General features: G+C 41.3%; 1 protein-coding gene across 1 annotated transcript; it reads right to left on the reverse strand.

The window, feature by feature from the left end:
- Positions 1-3,709: 3,709 nt before the first annotated feature.
- On the reverse strand, positions 3,710-11,028 carry PCK1 (phosphoenolpyruvate carboxykinase 1). The gene is made up of 9 exons (XM_053993226.1): positions 10,727-11,028; positions 9,177-9,358; positions 8,363-8,566; positions 7,842-8,029; positions 6,789-6,951; positions 6,445-6,669; positions 6,207-6,338; positions 5,366-5,461; positions 3,710-4,796 (listed from the first exon to the last, which is right to left on the reverse strand). Exons 1-9 carry the CDS (start codon positions 10,948-10,950, stop codon positions 4,342-4,344), a joined length of 1,869 nt encoding a protein of 622 aa, XP_053849201.1. The 5' UTR covers positions 10,951-11,028; the 3' UTR covers positions 3,710-4,341.
- Positions 11,029-14,978: the final 3,950 nt, after the last annotated feature.

The following is a 14,978-nucleotide window of genomic DNA, read 5'->3' on the forward strand; positions in this document are numbered from 1 at the left end:
GCTGGCATCAAAGGCAGAACAAAGCTCTCCACACTGGGAAGGGACAACTCAGAGGTCTTCTGTCTGGCCTCTTTCAGCAAAGGCACCATAACCATGTTTTTGTTTGCAAGGATCAGATACAGCCTGGATTTTGCATATTAATATATGTGGATTTCTACAATTTGCTCACAAAATCCTTCTCTGGTAAAGTTTTGCAGCCAACATATCTGTGGTGGCTGCAGAATGCAGCAAAGGAATACAACAGCAATTAGGGTTTTTTCTTTCTCATTCTCCCCACCTAGCTGTTTTGCATAAGGACACACAGATGGGGCAGGATGTGGTTTGGAATCTCGGCGAGGGGGATTTGCCAACACTCATTTGACCAACGTGCCCTTTTGTACTGCTGAGGTTAAACCTCTGCCAGAAACGTCCTCCACGATCAACACTAACAATTACTAATTTGGAGTTTAGAGTGCTCTGCTCTGCCATCCATAGCAGCATTCCTACAGTCTTCCAGCCAGGTACATCTCTAGTTACAATAATTGTCTTTCTGTTGGGGAGCTGACTGACTATACTGCCGCAAGTATGGAATAAATCATGTTACTATGGTAGCCAAGGATTTTGGAAAACAGCATTTCCCAGAGCACAAATGCCATTTCTCTGAATTTTGCTTCTTTTCCTGAAAATATCATCCCAGAATTGTGAGAGGTTTGAAGCTGGGTTTCACTGTTTTCCAACACGAGTTCTGCAGCAAGCTGGACGCTGCTTTTCCATTTATTTATCCTTTTATTTATTTATTTGCTTTAACCTTCATGATGTTGACAGAATCCAGGTGTGTGGATATCTTATATACTTAAGCTAATTACTGCTGAGACTGACATCTGAGAAGGGGATTTGAAGGAACAAGACAAAACACAGTCAAAACTTGACCTTGAAGCATGAGAAATTAGTCCAAAGGATGGCATCAGGCTTGGAGGCTTCTCAACCTGTGCAAGGCTTGGGCCAAGGTCTAGGTCTGAGCTCTGGATTTATCTGTGCTAACAGCAGCACTTGGCACTGAGGCCAGACTTTTTACCTGAGGGACTGTGCTAAATTTAAGGTAGTTGAGCAGAGCCTTCCTAGACGTGGTGCATCCATCTCAATGTTGTCCAGTGAATCAGGGCACAAACAAGGTACCAGAGATCTTATCCTCACAATGGTTAAACTGTGATTTAAATTTTGTCTCTCTTCTTCTAAGCCACCGGTACATCCACAAGTGTTTTAACAAAGTATTTTGTTTCTCACTTCCCAGAATACCAAGTGCATTTCATAACACAGCTGTTGCAAATGTTATGGCTCTGTACACTTCATGTGTTAGTCTTGCCTGTGCTTCCCTTCTCTGAATCACTTTTAATAGGCTGCGTTTTATATTTCTCTACTAATTTGTTGAAATTTATTGCATTTGTTGCCTTCCCCTCTTTCTTTTGAAAATCAGGGGAACTTCCAAATTTCAATTTAAAAGCATTTTGTTTTTATGGAGCATAGTATTTGTTGGAGGGAGAAGAGTTGAGATCATAATCTGGCACAGTTGACTAAGTTTCTAAATTTTAAACCACCACCTTCTCCCTTTTTAAACATTTTCTCTGCCAATACTAAACATTTTGATCATTCAAAATGTAAATTGTACTCCCCATAGATGCTGATGGGTTGAGGATATATTTACATACAAAGGAGCTGTTGAATGACTCACGCAAAAACTAATTTTCTTGTTCTCATTCTTAACAGTACAGCAGGTTTTTCCACCATTTTCTGGTTTCTGGAATGATCTGTGTCTCTGAGCAGTGTTTGAAAAGGTGCATTTGGTTAAAATGTGTGCAGTGGGAGAACCACAAATGGTTTAAACTTTTTTTTTTTTTTTTTCCAGAGGAGCTCGTGATAGGCACTATCCATGGGTTTTGTTAAGTGGACAAAAACATTCAGAGCAGAACCTGAGGGCAGTGGTGGTCAAAGAAAGGAAAATTCCCTGATTTCTTGGGGTGAGGAGGAGAAAGCAGGGGTTTAGTCAGAGCATGAGAGCCAGTGTTTTGGGCTGGGTAAGATGTTCTCAAGACAGTTAGCACCTTATAGCACCAGCGTTGCTAGAGCTGGGCGTGTGCTGTAGGACCTCAGCAATGGGGTCTGTGTCTCCTCACGGAGCAGCATTTTATGGGAGAAGTGTCACTCGGTTTTCCCATGCCCATATGCCTGCTGGGCTTGGGCCCCTGGCACGGATTCCTCTGGCAGGAAGAAGGAGCCATTTCTTTGGAACACTCCTTTGAGCCTGGTTGTGTTTGGGAAGGCAGAGCAGCACACTGGAGTGCTCAGAGAGCTCTGGAAAGCCCCAAGCTTCTGTACATCTCCTGGGCAGCATTTCAAGCTGTGCCTGGAACACATTTGCATTGCTCAGGGCTGGGATCCTCTCCCGAGGCCCATAAGAAACCCTGAGGCTGTAACTGGCCATAACTCTCTGAGATCACCATGGCAGATTTTCTCAGCTTTCCTTGCTCTTCCTTAGACGTCTCCAAATACCAGCCCAGTACTGTCACACCAGTTGTGAATAGCCCAAGCTGTTCATCAGCTATTTATAGAATTACTTTATTAACAACTTTATTTTATACACTTGATAGTAATGTTTGAATCTGAGGAGTGTGTATTCCAGTTTTCTTTGGCTCACTTCCTCTGACTTATTTACTGACTTCCACCTTGATTTTTCTGTTAATCTGAAGCCCACTTGTAGGACACACAGAGGTGACCCTATAGGAGATGCAGATGTGATTTTGATCACCTCCACTGATCACCTCCACTCTTCTCCACTTCCATCACAGCTTTCCATTGCCTGTTCTTTGTGTGACCTATGCATTGACTTGGGTTCTGTGTTTCACTTCAGAATGGATAACGTTTGTGTTAAGTCTTAACCATGGGGTCAGGGGGTAATTTAGAGCCTCTTCAGATTATGTGACCTCTCCTAGCAAACTTTGAAGGGCAGTTGTTGACCAGCCCTGGCACTGTTTGCTCTGCAAGGAAGCAAGTCTGTAAAAAGGCTTATTACACAATGTAAGTGATTTTCTTTTTGCTAAGCAAATATTTGCAATATGTTTTGGGAGATCAAGCATTCAAAGTGAAAAAGCAGGATACCTGCCAGGGATGTGGGAAGCACATAAATGACACCTCTAATTGGGAGAACATGGGCCGGTTTTAGTGTCTTGGCTCTACAAGGAACCCAACACAGGTTCCTGCCCTGATTTTCATTGAGCTCTAAGGCTTTAGGCATCCCGACAAATCTGGAAAACTTTTTCCCAAATTGTCTTTATTTCAACAGCTTCGCTCATTACTCTTGCAAAAGCCAAGATGCTGTGGAACAGGGACAAATCCTATGACTTTAACAAATGAGCAAGGTCCTAACATGGGGCTTTCCTAGAGGGTAGTTTATTTTATAAATGCCTGCAGTAACTAACAATGCCCAGTTATGGAGAGTGTGTCACCATCTGGATGACTGCTCACAGCTGGTATCATAATTTTTGGATCATTCCTTTGGCTTGAATCGAAGTTGCAAAGACAGTATGTGGCTTAAACTAGTTGGCTCAGGAGTAGCAGATCAACTCCAGTCAAGATCTAACTTCCACATGTGCATCTCTGCCTGTGCTGTGGTATTGACAGGAGCCTCAATTTATGTGCATGCAGTTTATAAACAGCAAGAATACTGGAAATGAGGTAATATTTTGTATAAACATTTATTTTATAGTTTAAGAACAAGCCATTCAAAACATCTGGAAATCACAGGAACATGAGTAATATATAATAGCAATATCTTAAATATGCATTAGTAATATAAAGTCATCTTTCACTCTGATAGAAGTTACAACTTCATTTTTCTAAAAAGTATTTAAGACATGAAATATGTTTAGGTAATACATATATACAGCATCTAATTTTCTCTCCTCTTTCGAGTGGAGTCTCAGACTCCAGAGGTTTCTGTGATGGAAACAATGTGCTACAACTTGAAGGCTGGATTGGTTTGGATTGTATATGCAGAACTAGGCAAATAATTTACACCCATCATGGCTCTGTGTGCATGTAAGTGACAGACCAGGGGTTTCAGACCCCGTGCACATGCACTCCCACAGCTGCTCACCTATTCACAACAACCGATGTAGTTATAAATCATTAGGTCTGGAGTTATTTCTAGAATGTCTCTGTATCTATATCCTAACTAAGCTATGACCTACTTTCATTATAACCCCCTGCTCATCAGTGTGCTGTTATGCTTCCAGTGGTGATTTGGTAAAATGAGTTTGCCTTGTCTTACTATGTGCGAATTGATAAATAATTGTGGGTTTGATCAGCTTACAGCTGTTTTATCCTCATCTCTAAGGCAAGCAATTCCCTTTCTATTTCATAGGGAAGGTCAGCATTAATTTGCACTTCAAAGTACTGCTTGATTTCTTCTACCTCCTTTTCCCAGAACTCTTTTGAGATATCAAACAGTTCGGTCAGGTTGACATCTTCTAAACCCTTCAAGTTCAAAGCAGCATCAGTGGGGATGTAACCTATGGCAGTTGGTTTGGCAGAGGCTTTCCCTTCAATTCTGTTGAACATCCACTCCAGCACACGGGAGTTCTCTCCGAAGCCAGGCCACAGGAATTTCCCTTGGCTGTCTTTCCGGAACCAATTAACGTGAAAGATCCTGGGTAGTTTTGCAGCTGGACGATGGGCCATGCTCAGCCAGTGGGCCAAGTATTTGCCAAAGTTGTAGCCAAAGAAAGGCCTCATGGCAAATGGATCGTGCATAATGATTTTGCCTGTTTGAAATACAGATGGAGAAGGTAAGGGAATAAATAGCACATTTATTCTAAAGCACAAAGATTCAGATCCTCCCAGGGTTTGCCCATGATCCCTTCACCACCCTTGTGAGCTTTAAGAAACTGCACAAGCATTATCCTTGATGCATAAAAGGTACAAATGAAATTAATTTTTGTTATTAAATTTATTAAATTTCAGGTCAAGCAGCTTAAATGAAGATTCCCAAGAGATGGCTATCATTCAAACATTTTTGTTGAGCTCTAGCAGGAGAGAGAATTTTAATTTGTTTATCCCAGACTGTAACAAGAACTCCCTGTCAAGGCTTCTGGCAACCCTGTGCCTGCATCCTGTTCTGTATGCTTGCCACCTAAGGGATTATTTTTCTTAATTTGACTTTTACAGAGAATTTGGCTGTTAATTCTAGTACAAATATTTTCTATTGTGAAAATGCACAGGTTGCAAAATTAGCTGCCAAGACTGAAATGTGAAAGAGCAGGGGGAAGGAGAGGGCAGGCAGTCCAGAGGGGCCTGCTTTTAATACAGGTAGGCAGATTAAATTTTGATTTACCTTTGTGCTCAGCAGCTGCTGTTGCTTCAGATCTCATGGCTGCTCCTACAAATACTCCATGCTTCCAGTTAAAGGCCTCATAAACAAGAGGGACACCTATAAATAATAAAATCACTTCAGTAATTAGAGGTCCAGAAACATTTTTATGACAGGTTTTGCTATCTGAGATAGTGCTGAAAGCATGTTACTGGATAATGTATTCTAATTTTTTCTGGTTTTTTTTCTTTTTTTTTTTTTTTTTTTTTAATCAGTTCATTTCCTGCTCTCTTACAGCAAAAAGGTTTAAATTAATGTTTTCAAAACTGGCTTCTGATTACTGAACACATCCAGTGGGAGATATCTGGGACATCAGAATCTCCAGCAGATTTTAATGGAAATAGAATCTGGTTCTGTGGTCATATTAGATTCAGACCTAGCATTACTTCTATTTCTTTTCCAACTTTAGGTGACCTTTAGCAGACTAATTAATTTTACTTCCTTTTCTTTAAACTATCTGATTCATTTCTCTAACCATTTGCTGACTGAACTACTTAAACTACAGGCAAATTGAGACCAATGCAGCAATTTTCTATGTGTCTGCTACCCATGTTAGTGGGTCCTGGTCTCCCTCCAGCCCTTTATTGTTATTACCTGTTCTGTGTTAACATCAAACTACTCAGACACTGAAACACCGGTGGCTGGAAGCGTGTGTGCCAAAGGCTAACACAGAGACATTGCACTAACGTGGTTATTTCCTTGCTTTTGCAGCTGTGAAAGCAAAACCTGTGGCTAAGCCCAGCTGTGTGTCAACCCTTCTGTGGCCAGCACTTGAGCCTGGGAAGGTGGCTGCTGCATCTCTTACCAGCTGGTCTGCGGCCTCCAAAAATGATCCCTTCGATGGGAACGCCCTCGGGTGATTCCCACGCAGGATCCATGATGGGGCACTGCCTGGCTGGGGAGCAGAACCTGGAGTTGGGGTGAGCACAGGGTTCTCCTGCACGGAACACAATAAAAAGGTCATGATGGCAGAATTAACTTGAATTTATTCATTAATTTCAAAGAAAGGCAAAGAGAGGGCCATGGGTCGGTGGGCCAGGTACCGTTGTCTGGGGTCCAATCCTTGTTCTTCCACGAGGTCACTGTCACTCCAGCTGGCAGGGGCTCATCAATGCCTTCCCAGTAAACCCCTCCATCACTGGTTTCTGCCACGTTGGTAAAGATGGTGTTCTTGAATATGGTTTTAATAGCATTGGGGTTTGTTTTGACTGAGGTTCCAGGGGCGACACCAAAAAAGCCATTTTCAGGATTGATTGCCCTTAAGTTGCCTGGAAGTTAAATGATAAAATATAAGTAAACCATATTGATTTAATTATATCCACAAGTTTGTAGCATGTCTTACTGCACCTACAGCAACCTGTAAAACATTCCAATTTAATTTCCATACCTTGTTCATCAAATTTCATCCAGGCAATATCGTCACCCACACACTCAATTTTCCATCCTGGCAGGCTTGGATTCATCATAGCCAAGTTAGTTTTTCCACATGCACTAGGGAATGCTGCAGCAAAGTACTTCTTTTTACCTTCTGGATTGGTAATTCCCAGGATCTATTGAAAAATTAATGCAACTGTTAAACACAGTCTTTTTTCCTTGCACTTTTCATTTAGAAGATTGTCTCCCAGCAAGTGGAAATGATAAAATATTTAATTATGCACATTTGTTCCTACAGAAGAAGCATCACATAATATTGTTGACAAATAACTCAAGCTGTATTTTTAAAATCAGAGTCAACTCTTCTTGCCATTAGAATATCTGTAAGAAAATATTCTGGTTTTTTAAATGTTAGGTCTACATATAATAAGCATTTATTTTTATTTTGCTGATTTATTTTGCTATGTTTCTCTCTAGAGACAGAAGAAAACCTGGCAATATTCTTTTGGCTGTATGAGTGGAGTGAAAGGAAAGCATTTTGTGCATGGATACTTCTGCTCTTCTCAAGGACCACAGATATTTTTTTCTAAGGCTGTTCCCCTATGCACTTTGAAATTCTTTGTTTCAGTGGTATTTTATGTTGGTAGAATGTTTAAAGGACTGCAGAAATTAAATCCAGGAAGGTTACACAGCAGAACTCCCTTAGAAAATCTGATATTTGCAGGTTTTTGTGTGCACAGACCTCTTTATAATTTGGCCCAGTGATGATGTTCAAGCTCTGCTCAAGTACACGGGATCTGCCTACAAGAAGTCGCTCTCAGAAGTTCCAAACCTTGCTTGTTCTATGTCACGACAGGTCCTGTTTTAAATGTTTAGTACTTGGCCTTGCAAGCAGTTTTCTGTTCCTCATGAGCCTGGCACGTGACAGATTCCTATCTAAAGTTACAGGACTATCCACATGAGACTAATTCCACTGATGGCGAGATGGGTGATGGATTTATGTGGCTCTAATTTGAGGTTTTAAAGGCTGTTCAAACACACAAGATTTAACAGCATAGATTTTTACCAGCATGTGCTCTGCGAGCCAGCCCTCCTCCTTGGCCAGTCTGCTGGCAATCCGGAGAGCAAAGCATTTCTTCCCCAGCAAGGAGTTTCCTCCGTAGCCGCTGCCAAAGGAAATGATCTCCCTGCGATCTGGGAGATGAGCAATCAGCGTCAGCTCCGGGTTGCACGGCCAGTTGTTGATTAATGGCTCTGCAGAACAGAATGTTGTAGTCATGAATGCAGCAATTTCCATGCTTGATCACGCTGTTGTTTCATCAGCATCGAGCCTCTGACAGCAACCCAGAGCATATGCTTCAAGGAAATCCCTGGTAAGTACTAGGGATAATGATCTCCTTTCCATCAAACTCTCGCTGAGCTTTGATTCCTTTAACGGAGTTTTGAACCTAGTGCTGTTACAGAACCACCCTGGTCTTCTGTGGTGAGGGTGTCCCACGTGCTGAGGACAAGCACTCGGCTCCAGAACACAGCCCTGGGAATTTCCAGGTGTTTTTAATGGTTCCTGGGGTTTTTAATGGCTCTTACCTTTTAGTGGCAGAGGGCATCCAACTGAGTGAAGGCATTTTACAAACTCCCCATTGCCCAGGGCTTTCAAAACATCTGTTCCTATCCGTGTCATGATCCTCATGCTGGCCACTACGTAGGGTGAATCCGTCAGCTCGATCCCAATCTTGGACAAAGGCGACCCAATAGGCCCCATGCTGAAGGGGATGACATACATCGTACGTCCTGGAAAACAAGGAGTAGCAAGATGTGGCCAAGAGCAAAACAAGGAACATTTGAAGTAGCCTTTATAAACATGGACATTGTTACTCAGTCCTTTAAAAGCTGTTTGTCTTGTGAGAACTTCTGATGATGTTTAAAGAGCTGCATCTTTCTGTTTGTCTAATTGTGTAGCAAGAAGTTTTATCTTAAATGCTGAAAGCAGCAGTTCAGACAGATTGTCTAGCCAGGAGTAAGGGGAGGTGAAGGCCAAGTTCTCTGTTAGTGTAAATCCCTGAATCAGAAATTACTGCTATGGATGGGAGGCCCTGCATTCTCATCTCGCTTCCTATCAGCTCCTCAGTTGCTGCGTGACTTCCTGAATCAAGTCACACGAATTTTTGTACTTTGCCACTCTTTAGGAAAACAAGAGTGCTGGAAAGAAACTGAGGACTGTCCTTGCCCAGGTATTTGGGTCTATGGTAAAGATCTGCATGAAACCAGTGAAGTGACTATCAGGGGTATAAAGCTGAATCTTCAGCTCAAATTGTTCTTTAAAGATTACAGTAACTTGCAACAGTAGTAAGTGTCTCAGCATTGCTGAAAGTTCAGCGTCAATTATCTTCTTCTTGCCTACCTTGCATGCAGCCTGGGAACCTGGTGTTGAAGGCTTTCTCAAAATCTTCCTCAGACATCCAGCGCCCCAGTTGGCTTGTTCCAGTTTTAGGGATTGGAATGGTATCTCTCTGCTCTTGAGTGATGATGACAGTTTTGCTCTCAATTCTCGCCACATCTCTTGGATCAGTGAGAGCCAACCAGCTGCATTTCAACAAAAATCAGGAAATTAGACTTTAATGATCAATATAGAATTTTGACCCTTCTGTGGGTCCACTTTAGCACAAAAGGCTGCTAAAACAATGCTTTGTAAGACAAAAATTAGCGACAAAGCAGTATAACAGATAATCTCAAAAATCAGTCGGATATATTCTCTCAAAAAATTGCTTTAAGACTTTCCAGTAATAATAAAAAATTATATGACCTAGGAAAGTCTTGTTACATGTTAATACTCCTTTGCCTCTTATCTCAGCCTTATTCTCTGTTGTTAACTTTCAGGGAAAAGTTAATCTTGTTTAATTCTCATTCTCATCAGTGTGAAGTTGTTTTGTATGGGGACCACAAAATGATGCTTCTAGCTAAGTGGATGCCAAGGAAAGTAGTTTAAGTGTTGGTATAAGTGCCAGAGGGATCAGAACCCAGCTTAGTGGATTGGCATAGTCCCTTAAATTAGAGGCATCACAAAGAAAATACTGAGTATAAGCACGATCATTAAAAGTGAAGGAGTTCATTAAAGGGGATTCTTTTTCCCCTCTAAGGAATTTTTGCCATCTATTTACGATAGAGGGGATTGTTTTACATTTTCACCTCTGTGCATCGAAATTTTCCACGAGTATAAAAATGTTCTAGTTGGGCTGTCATAACCGTCATCACTACAGCTAGGCATATAATTAACAATGAATAATTTATCTGGTGAATCTTGCCCTTTTCTCTCCCAAATAGTCTGCAAACAGATTGCCAAATTCCTGCACTTAGTTATTCAAAAGTCTTTGCAGATTTCTCCCATGAAGATCTCGTGGTTGGCACGTAATTCTCGAGTATGCACTTGTTGTTAATATTCTCCTTTCATGTTCAGTTAGTTGGGAGAAATTATGAAATATTTGAAAAAAGTATTTGCAGAATACATTAGAGTCAAAGCTCATCGGCACGATATGAATAATGCCTGTACTGAATAATATTTGAACACCCACAGACCTATTTGAATGCCACAAAAAAGTATGTGATGAATAAACTAATTGGCTAAAATAGTAGAATTCTTCAAAAGAAGATTTGCTCAATAATATTTAGCCATTGCTAATGTTAAGTTGCGTAAGTCTCATGACATTATTTCAGTTCCCTGGTGTAACTAATCAATAGAGAAAATGTACAGTTGATAGTCCAACTGAACAATATGCTTTATGCTAATTTTTAGAGGAAAAAGTTTGCTTTTCCTGAGTATTTCACCTATGTAAGCTAAAGTTCCAAAATGTTCATGGAAAGCAAATATTGCAGAGTTATAAGAAGTTTTTAAAGTAAATAGAAAATGAATTTTCCAATTCTGAGATGATACTTGACTTCATTTAGGCTACTCACCAGTTCTCATACTTGTTCAGCTTCTTGATCATGCCTTGTTCTACCATGATGTCCAGAATTTTTCTGTTCTCTTCTTCTGAGCCATCACAGATGTGAATGCACTCAGGCTGGCACAGCTTGGCACTGGTCTCGATGAAATCTCTTGCTTCTGGAGACAGACTCTCCCAATCCCCCTGGACAACCTTGGGCATGACGTTCATGTCAGTTTTCAACTGTGGGGGCATTATTGAAGCTGTTGTGGATCTCGTTGATGGCTGTAAAATACTGATCACAATCTAAAATCAAATAGATTAGGTGTGTTAGTTTACAGTACGTTCTAACCAGCGTCACAAAGCCTAACAACATATAACACAAAGAATTTGCAATGGACTTGATTATGTGCTGCTTTAAAATCAAGGTAGGGAATTTGGATCATTGCTAATTTCAAGGTGGAAAAAATAGAGGCCATTCTACTAATTTAACATGGAAAAAAATAGAGGCCATTCTACTTACTGTCTATGGAAGCTGGAGCTGGATGCCAGAGAGGATTTTGCTGTACCTTTCAGTTGAGCCCGTTTCACTTGCCTTGGAGCTCTCTTGCAATTGCTGCTTTCCAAGGATGCACCTCCTCGCTTAAATATTCTTCATGGTGGTGTCCATCCCACCGGTTGAGGTGAAGGAGGCTTGTCCTTTACATCACCACTGCATGTGTCTTGGGACAGTGCCACTGACATTGTCATCATGCAGAGCTGTCAACAAAGCAGCCCTGGCGGGGTAATCATTTAACAGGCTTGATTAATGAATGCTGAAAGCGGAGGTTCTTAGCCCCTGGATTTGCCGTTTTGAAGCAGTTACAAAATTTAGCAGTTTAACCAAACTTTGATCCATTTTGGCTTTGAAATCAAAAACGTCATAACTTCTCGGCGTGTGGGAAAGGTTGAGTACAAAGAGTTTCTGGAATCAGGAACACGGAGGTCATGCACAGAGGCAAAGTGCAGCTGGCACATTTTGCAGGCAGATGGTCACTAGCTGGCTGTGAAGTGGAGGCTCGTCCAAGGAGTGTTTACTCACCTTGGGAACACTGCCTGATCTGGGTATAAAGTTCAACAGTGAGCACTGACAGGCCTGAATAACCACTACATAAGGCCCACAGCTCTTATTTTTGTCTATGCAGTTCTTAAAAAATCCCTAGCAATATAAATCTAAGTGTTGGGGTTCCTTCAGTGCAGGCAAGGAAGTTTTTGCTTATGGCTTGTTTTAGGCTCTTGCAAACTAAACAGTTATTGCCTATTGCTACAGCCTCAGAAGAGGCAGAGCAGCAATAATTAAACTCCTCTTTCAAATATTATGTTTTATTTTACTGGGAGTTCTATGGGAGGAAGTGTCATAAAATATTAACCCATCCCTAAATTAGAACTCAGAGCAAAAGCACAGACCTGCTCAGGACTGGGGCTGCACACTGTTGTTCTGTGGGTGAAGTGCACTGTGTGCATGTGCACATACACAGACCTGTGTCTGTGTCTGTGTCAGTTGTGGCAGTATCTGATATCAACAGCCACTACTACTCAAAATTCTGAGAGTTATCTCAGTGTGATATCAGACACTTGAGTGTGATCTCAGGCACTTTGAGCTCTTGTCTCTGTTTCTGCAGGCCTGTCTTTAGCTTCCCCTGTTCCATTTTAGACAATTGTGACCATAAAGAAAGGTGGTCTTCATGTCTATTTGTCCATGCAGTCTGGGGGTGTGAAGCCTTGAAGTATTTCAGAAAAACAGAACTGTAGAAATAACCCTGCTGCCATTTCCTCTCCCTCTGTTTATACCCAGTCTTAGCAAAGCATCTGGAGCCTGGATAAGGTGATGCTTTTGTGCCAAGTTGTGACTTTTTTGTATTGATGGGGCTTTTACCATGCTTGTCATTGGTAGTTTGCAGAACAGGTAAATCTGGGATTCCCAGCTAAGTTTCAGGGAGTTCTGAAAAGCAACAAAATTGACTTATCTTGTATAAAGGGCGTTCACAACCCTGCTGTTGGTCAGGTTTGTGAGGCAGTTGGATGTTCCCAGCAAGTTCTTGCTGAGGCAGCCAGCAGTGACTTGCAACCCCCAAAAAGCCAGGCTGGCAGAGCAGCAGGGATCAGGATTGTAGCTCACCTTCCCAGCTGCAAGTCTAAAATACTGCAGATCTGACTCTCCCACTGCAGGGACACCCCCTGGGACTGTACCCTCTATCTCCCCTGCAAAGCCTTTTATTATGTTTTGTAAATAAGGGAAGAAAACAGTGAGGTAAGAGGGGCTGTCCTTGATGCATGGCAAGGCCAAATATTCCTGAAAAGGAAAACAAAAATCTGGTGGGATAAGAGGTGCTAAAGACTGCTCCAGATAGGGCTGCAATATAAGCAAAGATAAAATCCAAAACCAATTTAATAATGGCAAAGCTGGTGTTTGTCTTCAGAGTCCACATACTGTGTTGCTGGTGGAGCTGATGAGAAATATTTTCCTTTTACAACATGTCATAAAGTACCTTCATTAAAAATAAAATGGAGCATAATCTTTAATAATACTAAGCAGAGCACTTTTTCAGAGAAGTACAAAAAAAAACCTGAGTGCTTTTTGCTTGCTAGGTAAGTCAGTGTACATAGAAATAACTGCGAGTAAGCCAGCAATGCTCAGTTGTCACGAAGACAGTAGACCAGGAGATTATCATATTGCAGCACAAATAAAATCAGAATAAAAGCTTACATACAACAGTGTAATACAGCAGAATCAGCCCTAGTGTCTCTAGGTTTTGAGAGGAGGAAAAAAATTCCCAAACCCAGAGCATTAATATCTGCCAATTAAATTACAGTCAGGCAGGTGTTGTGCAAATTTTCTAACACTGCAATCCTAACCTCCCACAATCTTGCTATACAAACTGTGGGCTTCTCTTGAGAAGACACTAAATATGCCAAATTGGTGGCACTGTGTTATGAACATATGTCCATTAAAAATCACATTAAGGATTCCAAATGTTTTTCATTTGTGATGGCAGCAGGGCTCGAGTACAGATGTCCACTGGGAATTCTAGACACTTCAGCATCAAATTACTTGTATTTAGGTAACACCTCCCATCAGAGGATCTCAAAGCATATCACAAACACACAGTAAGCCTCAAGCCCCTATATAAAACACACATAGTATTTGGTGCAATGAAATAACTGGAGCATATGCAAATCAAGGCCAAGATTTTTTTCAAGAATCTTCTCATTTAGCGATTCAGCTTTTAGAAAGCCAACAGAAGGCATTAAAGGTTTTATGTGAAGATAGTGAATTCTCATAACACCCACTGTTTCCCACACAAAAACCCAGATGTAGCACTTCCAATGGCTCAGTTACAGTGGTCTTGAGGTGTCACACAGTACCAGTGGGTGCTGCTGTCTGGATTCAGTTTCTGGAAGATTTCACGAATGGCAGGTGGTATGGGGAAATGTAAAGCCTTTAAAAAAAGAGTTGTCTTGAATGTAAAGTTTATTTTCCATTTAAATGAGAAGCCTTTTTTTAGTAGTAACTGCATTATAATGCTCATCTAATAGCTGATATTATTTCTTCTGATTGAACTTTTTTTGGCACTTTTTCTCTGCGCTTCTTGACACTTGAATGTGATGCTTATCAGGTGCCTTCTTGGAAGCTGTCAAATCATTTAAATGTGTGTGAATCTGACATTTCAAGATGACAGTGTTCAACAAGTGCCTTGAAAGGAGGGGGTTTAGGATGTTTGCTTTGATGGACACTATTCAGGTTGCTCAAAACGGAAGTTTTTGAGCACTTCAGGTTTTACAGACTTACTAGAACTCAATAAATGTAAAGGTTTTTAGATGCTCAGAAAAAGTGTCATTAGGAAGCTTAACTCATCACTACAAACCAAGGTGCAACAAAGCACTCAGTGAGATCTGAAAGTTGTTAATGGCATATAATACTCAGAAATTCTACTTCCCTCCCATTGCTAATTCTCCTACGTATTGTCACCTCCAAGGAGTTTGTCACTTGGGTATTTTGCTATAAAATTGTAGGTTTTTTAAAGATTCTCTGAGCTGCTCTACTAACGGAAGAGCACTGCCTCTGGATTGCTATTTCCATGGTGTTTTGCTCAGCTGACACTGAGCACACTCTGACAGCTGCTGGACTGGATGCCACAGAGTCCAGACCCAAGGGCAGCCCTTGCAATCTGAGAGAGAGCAGGGCAGGGATCGTTCTCTCAATTTCCAAAAGAAAACGTGAACCGTGCAAATTGCCTGCAGTT

Source organism: Vidua macroura, chromosome 17, assembly GCF_024509145.1.
Source record: "Vidua macroura isolate BioBank_ID:100142 chromosome 17, ASM2450914v1, whole genome shotgun sequence".
In the NCBI taxonomy this organism is placed as follows: domain Eukaryota; kingdom Metazoa; phylum Chordata; class Aves; order Passeriformes; family Viduidae; genus Vidua; species Vidua macroura.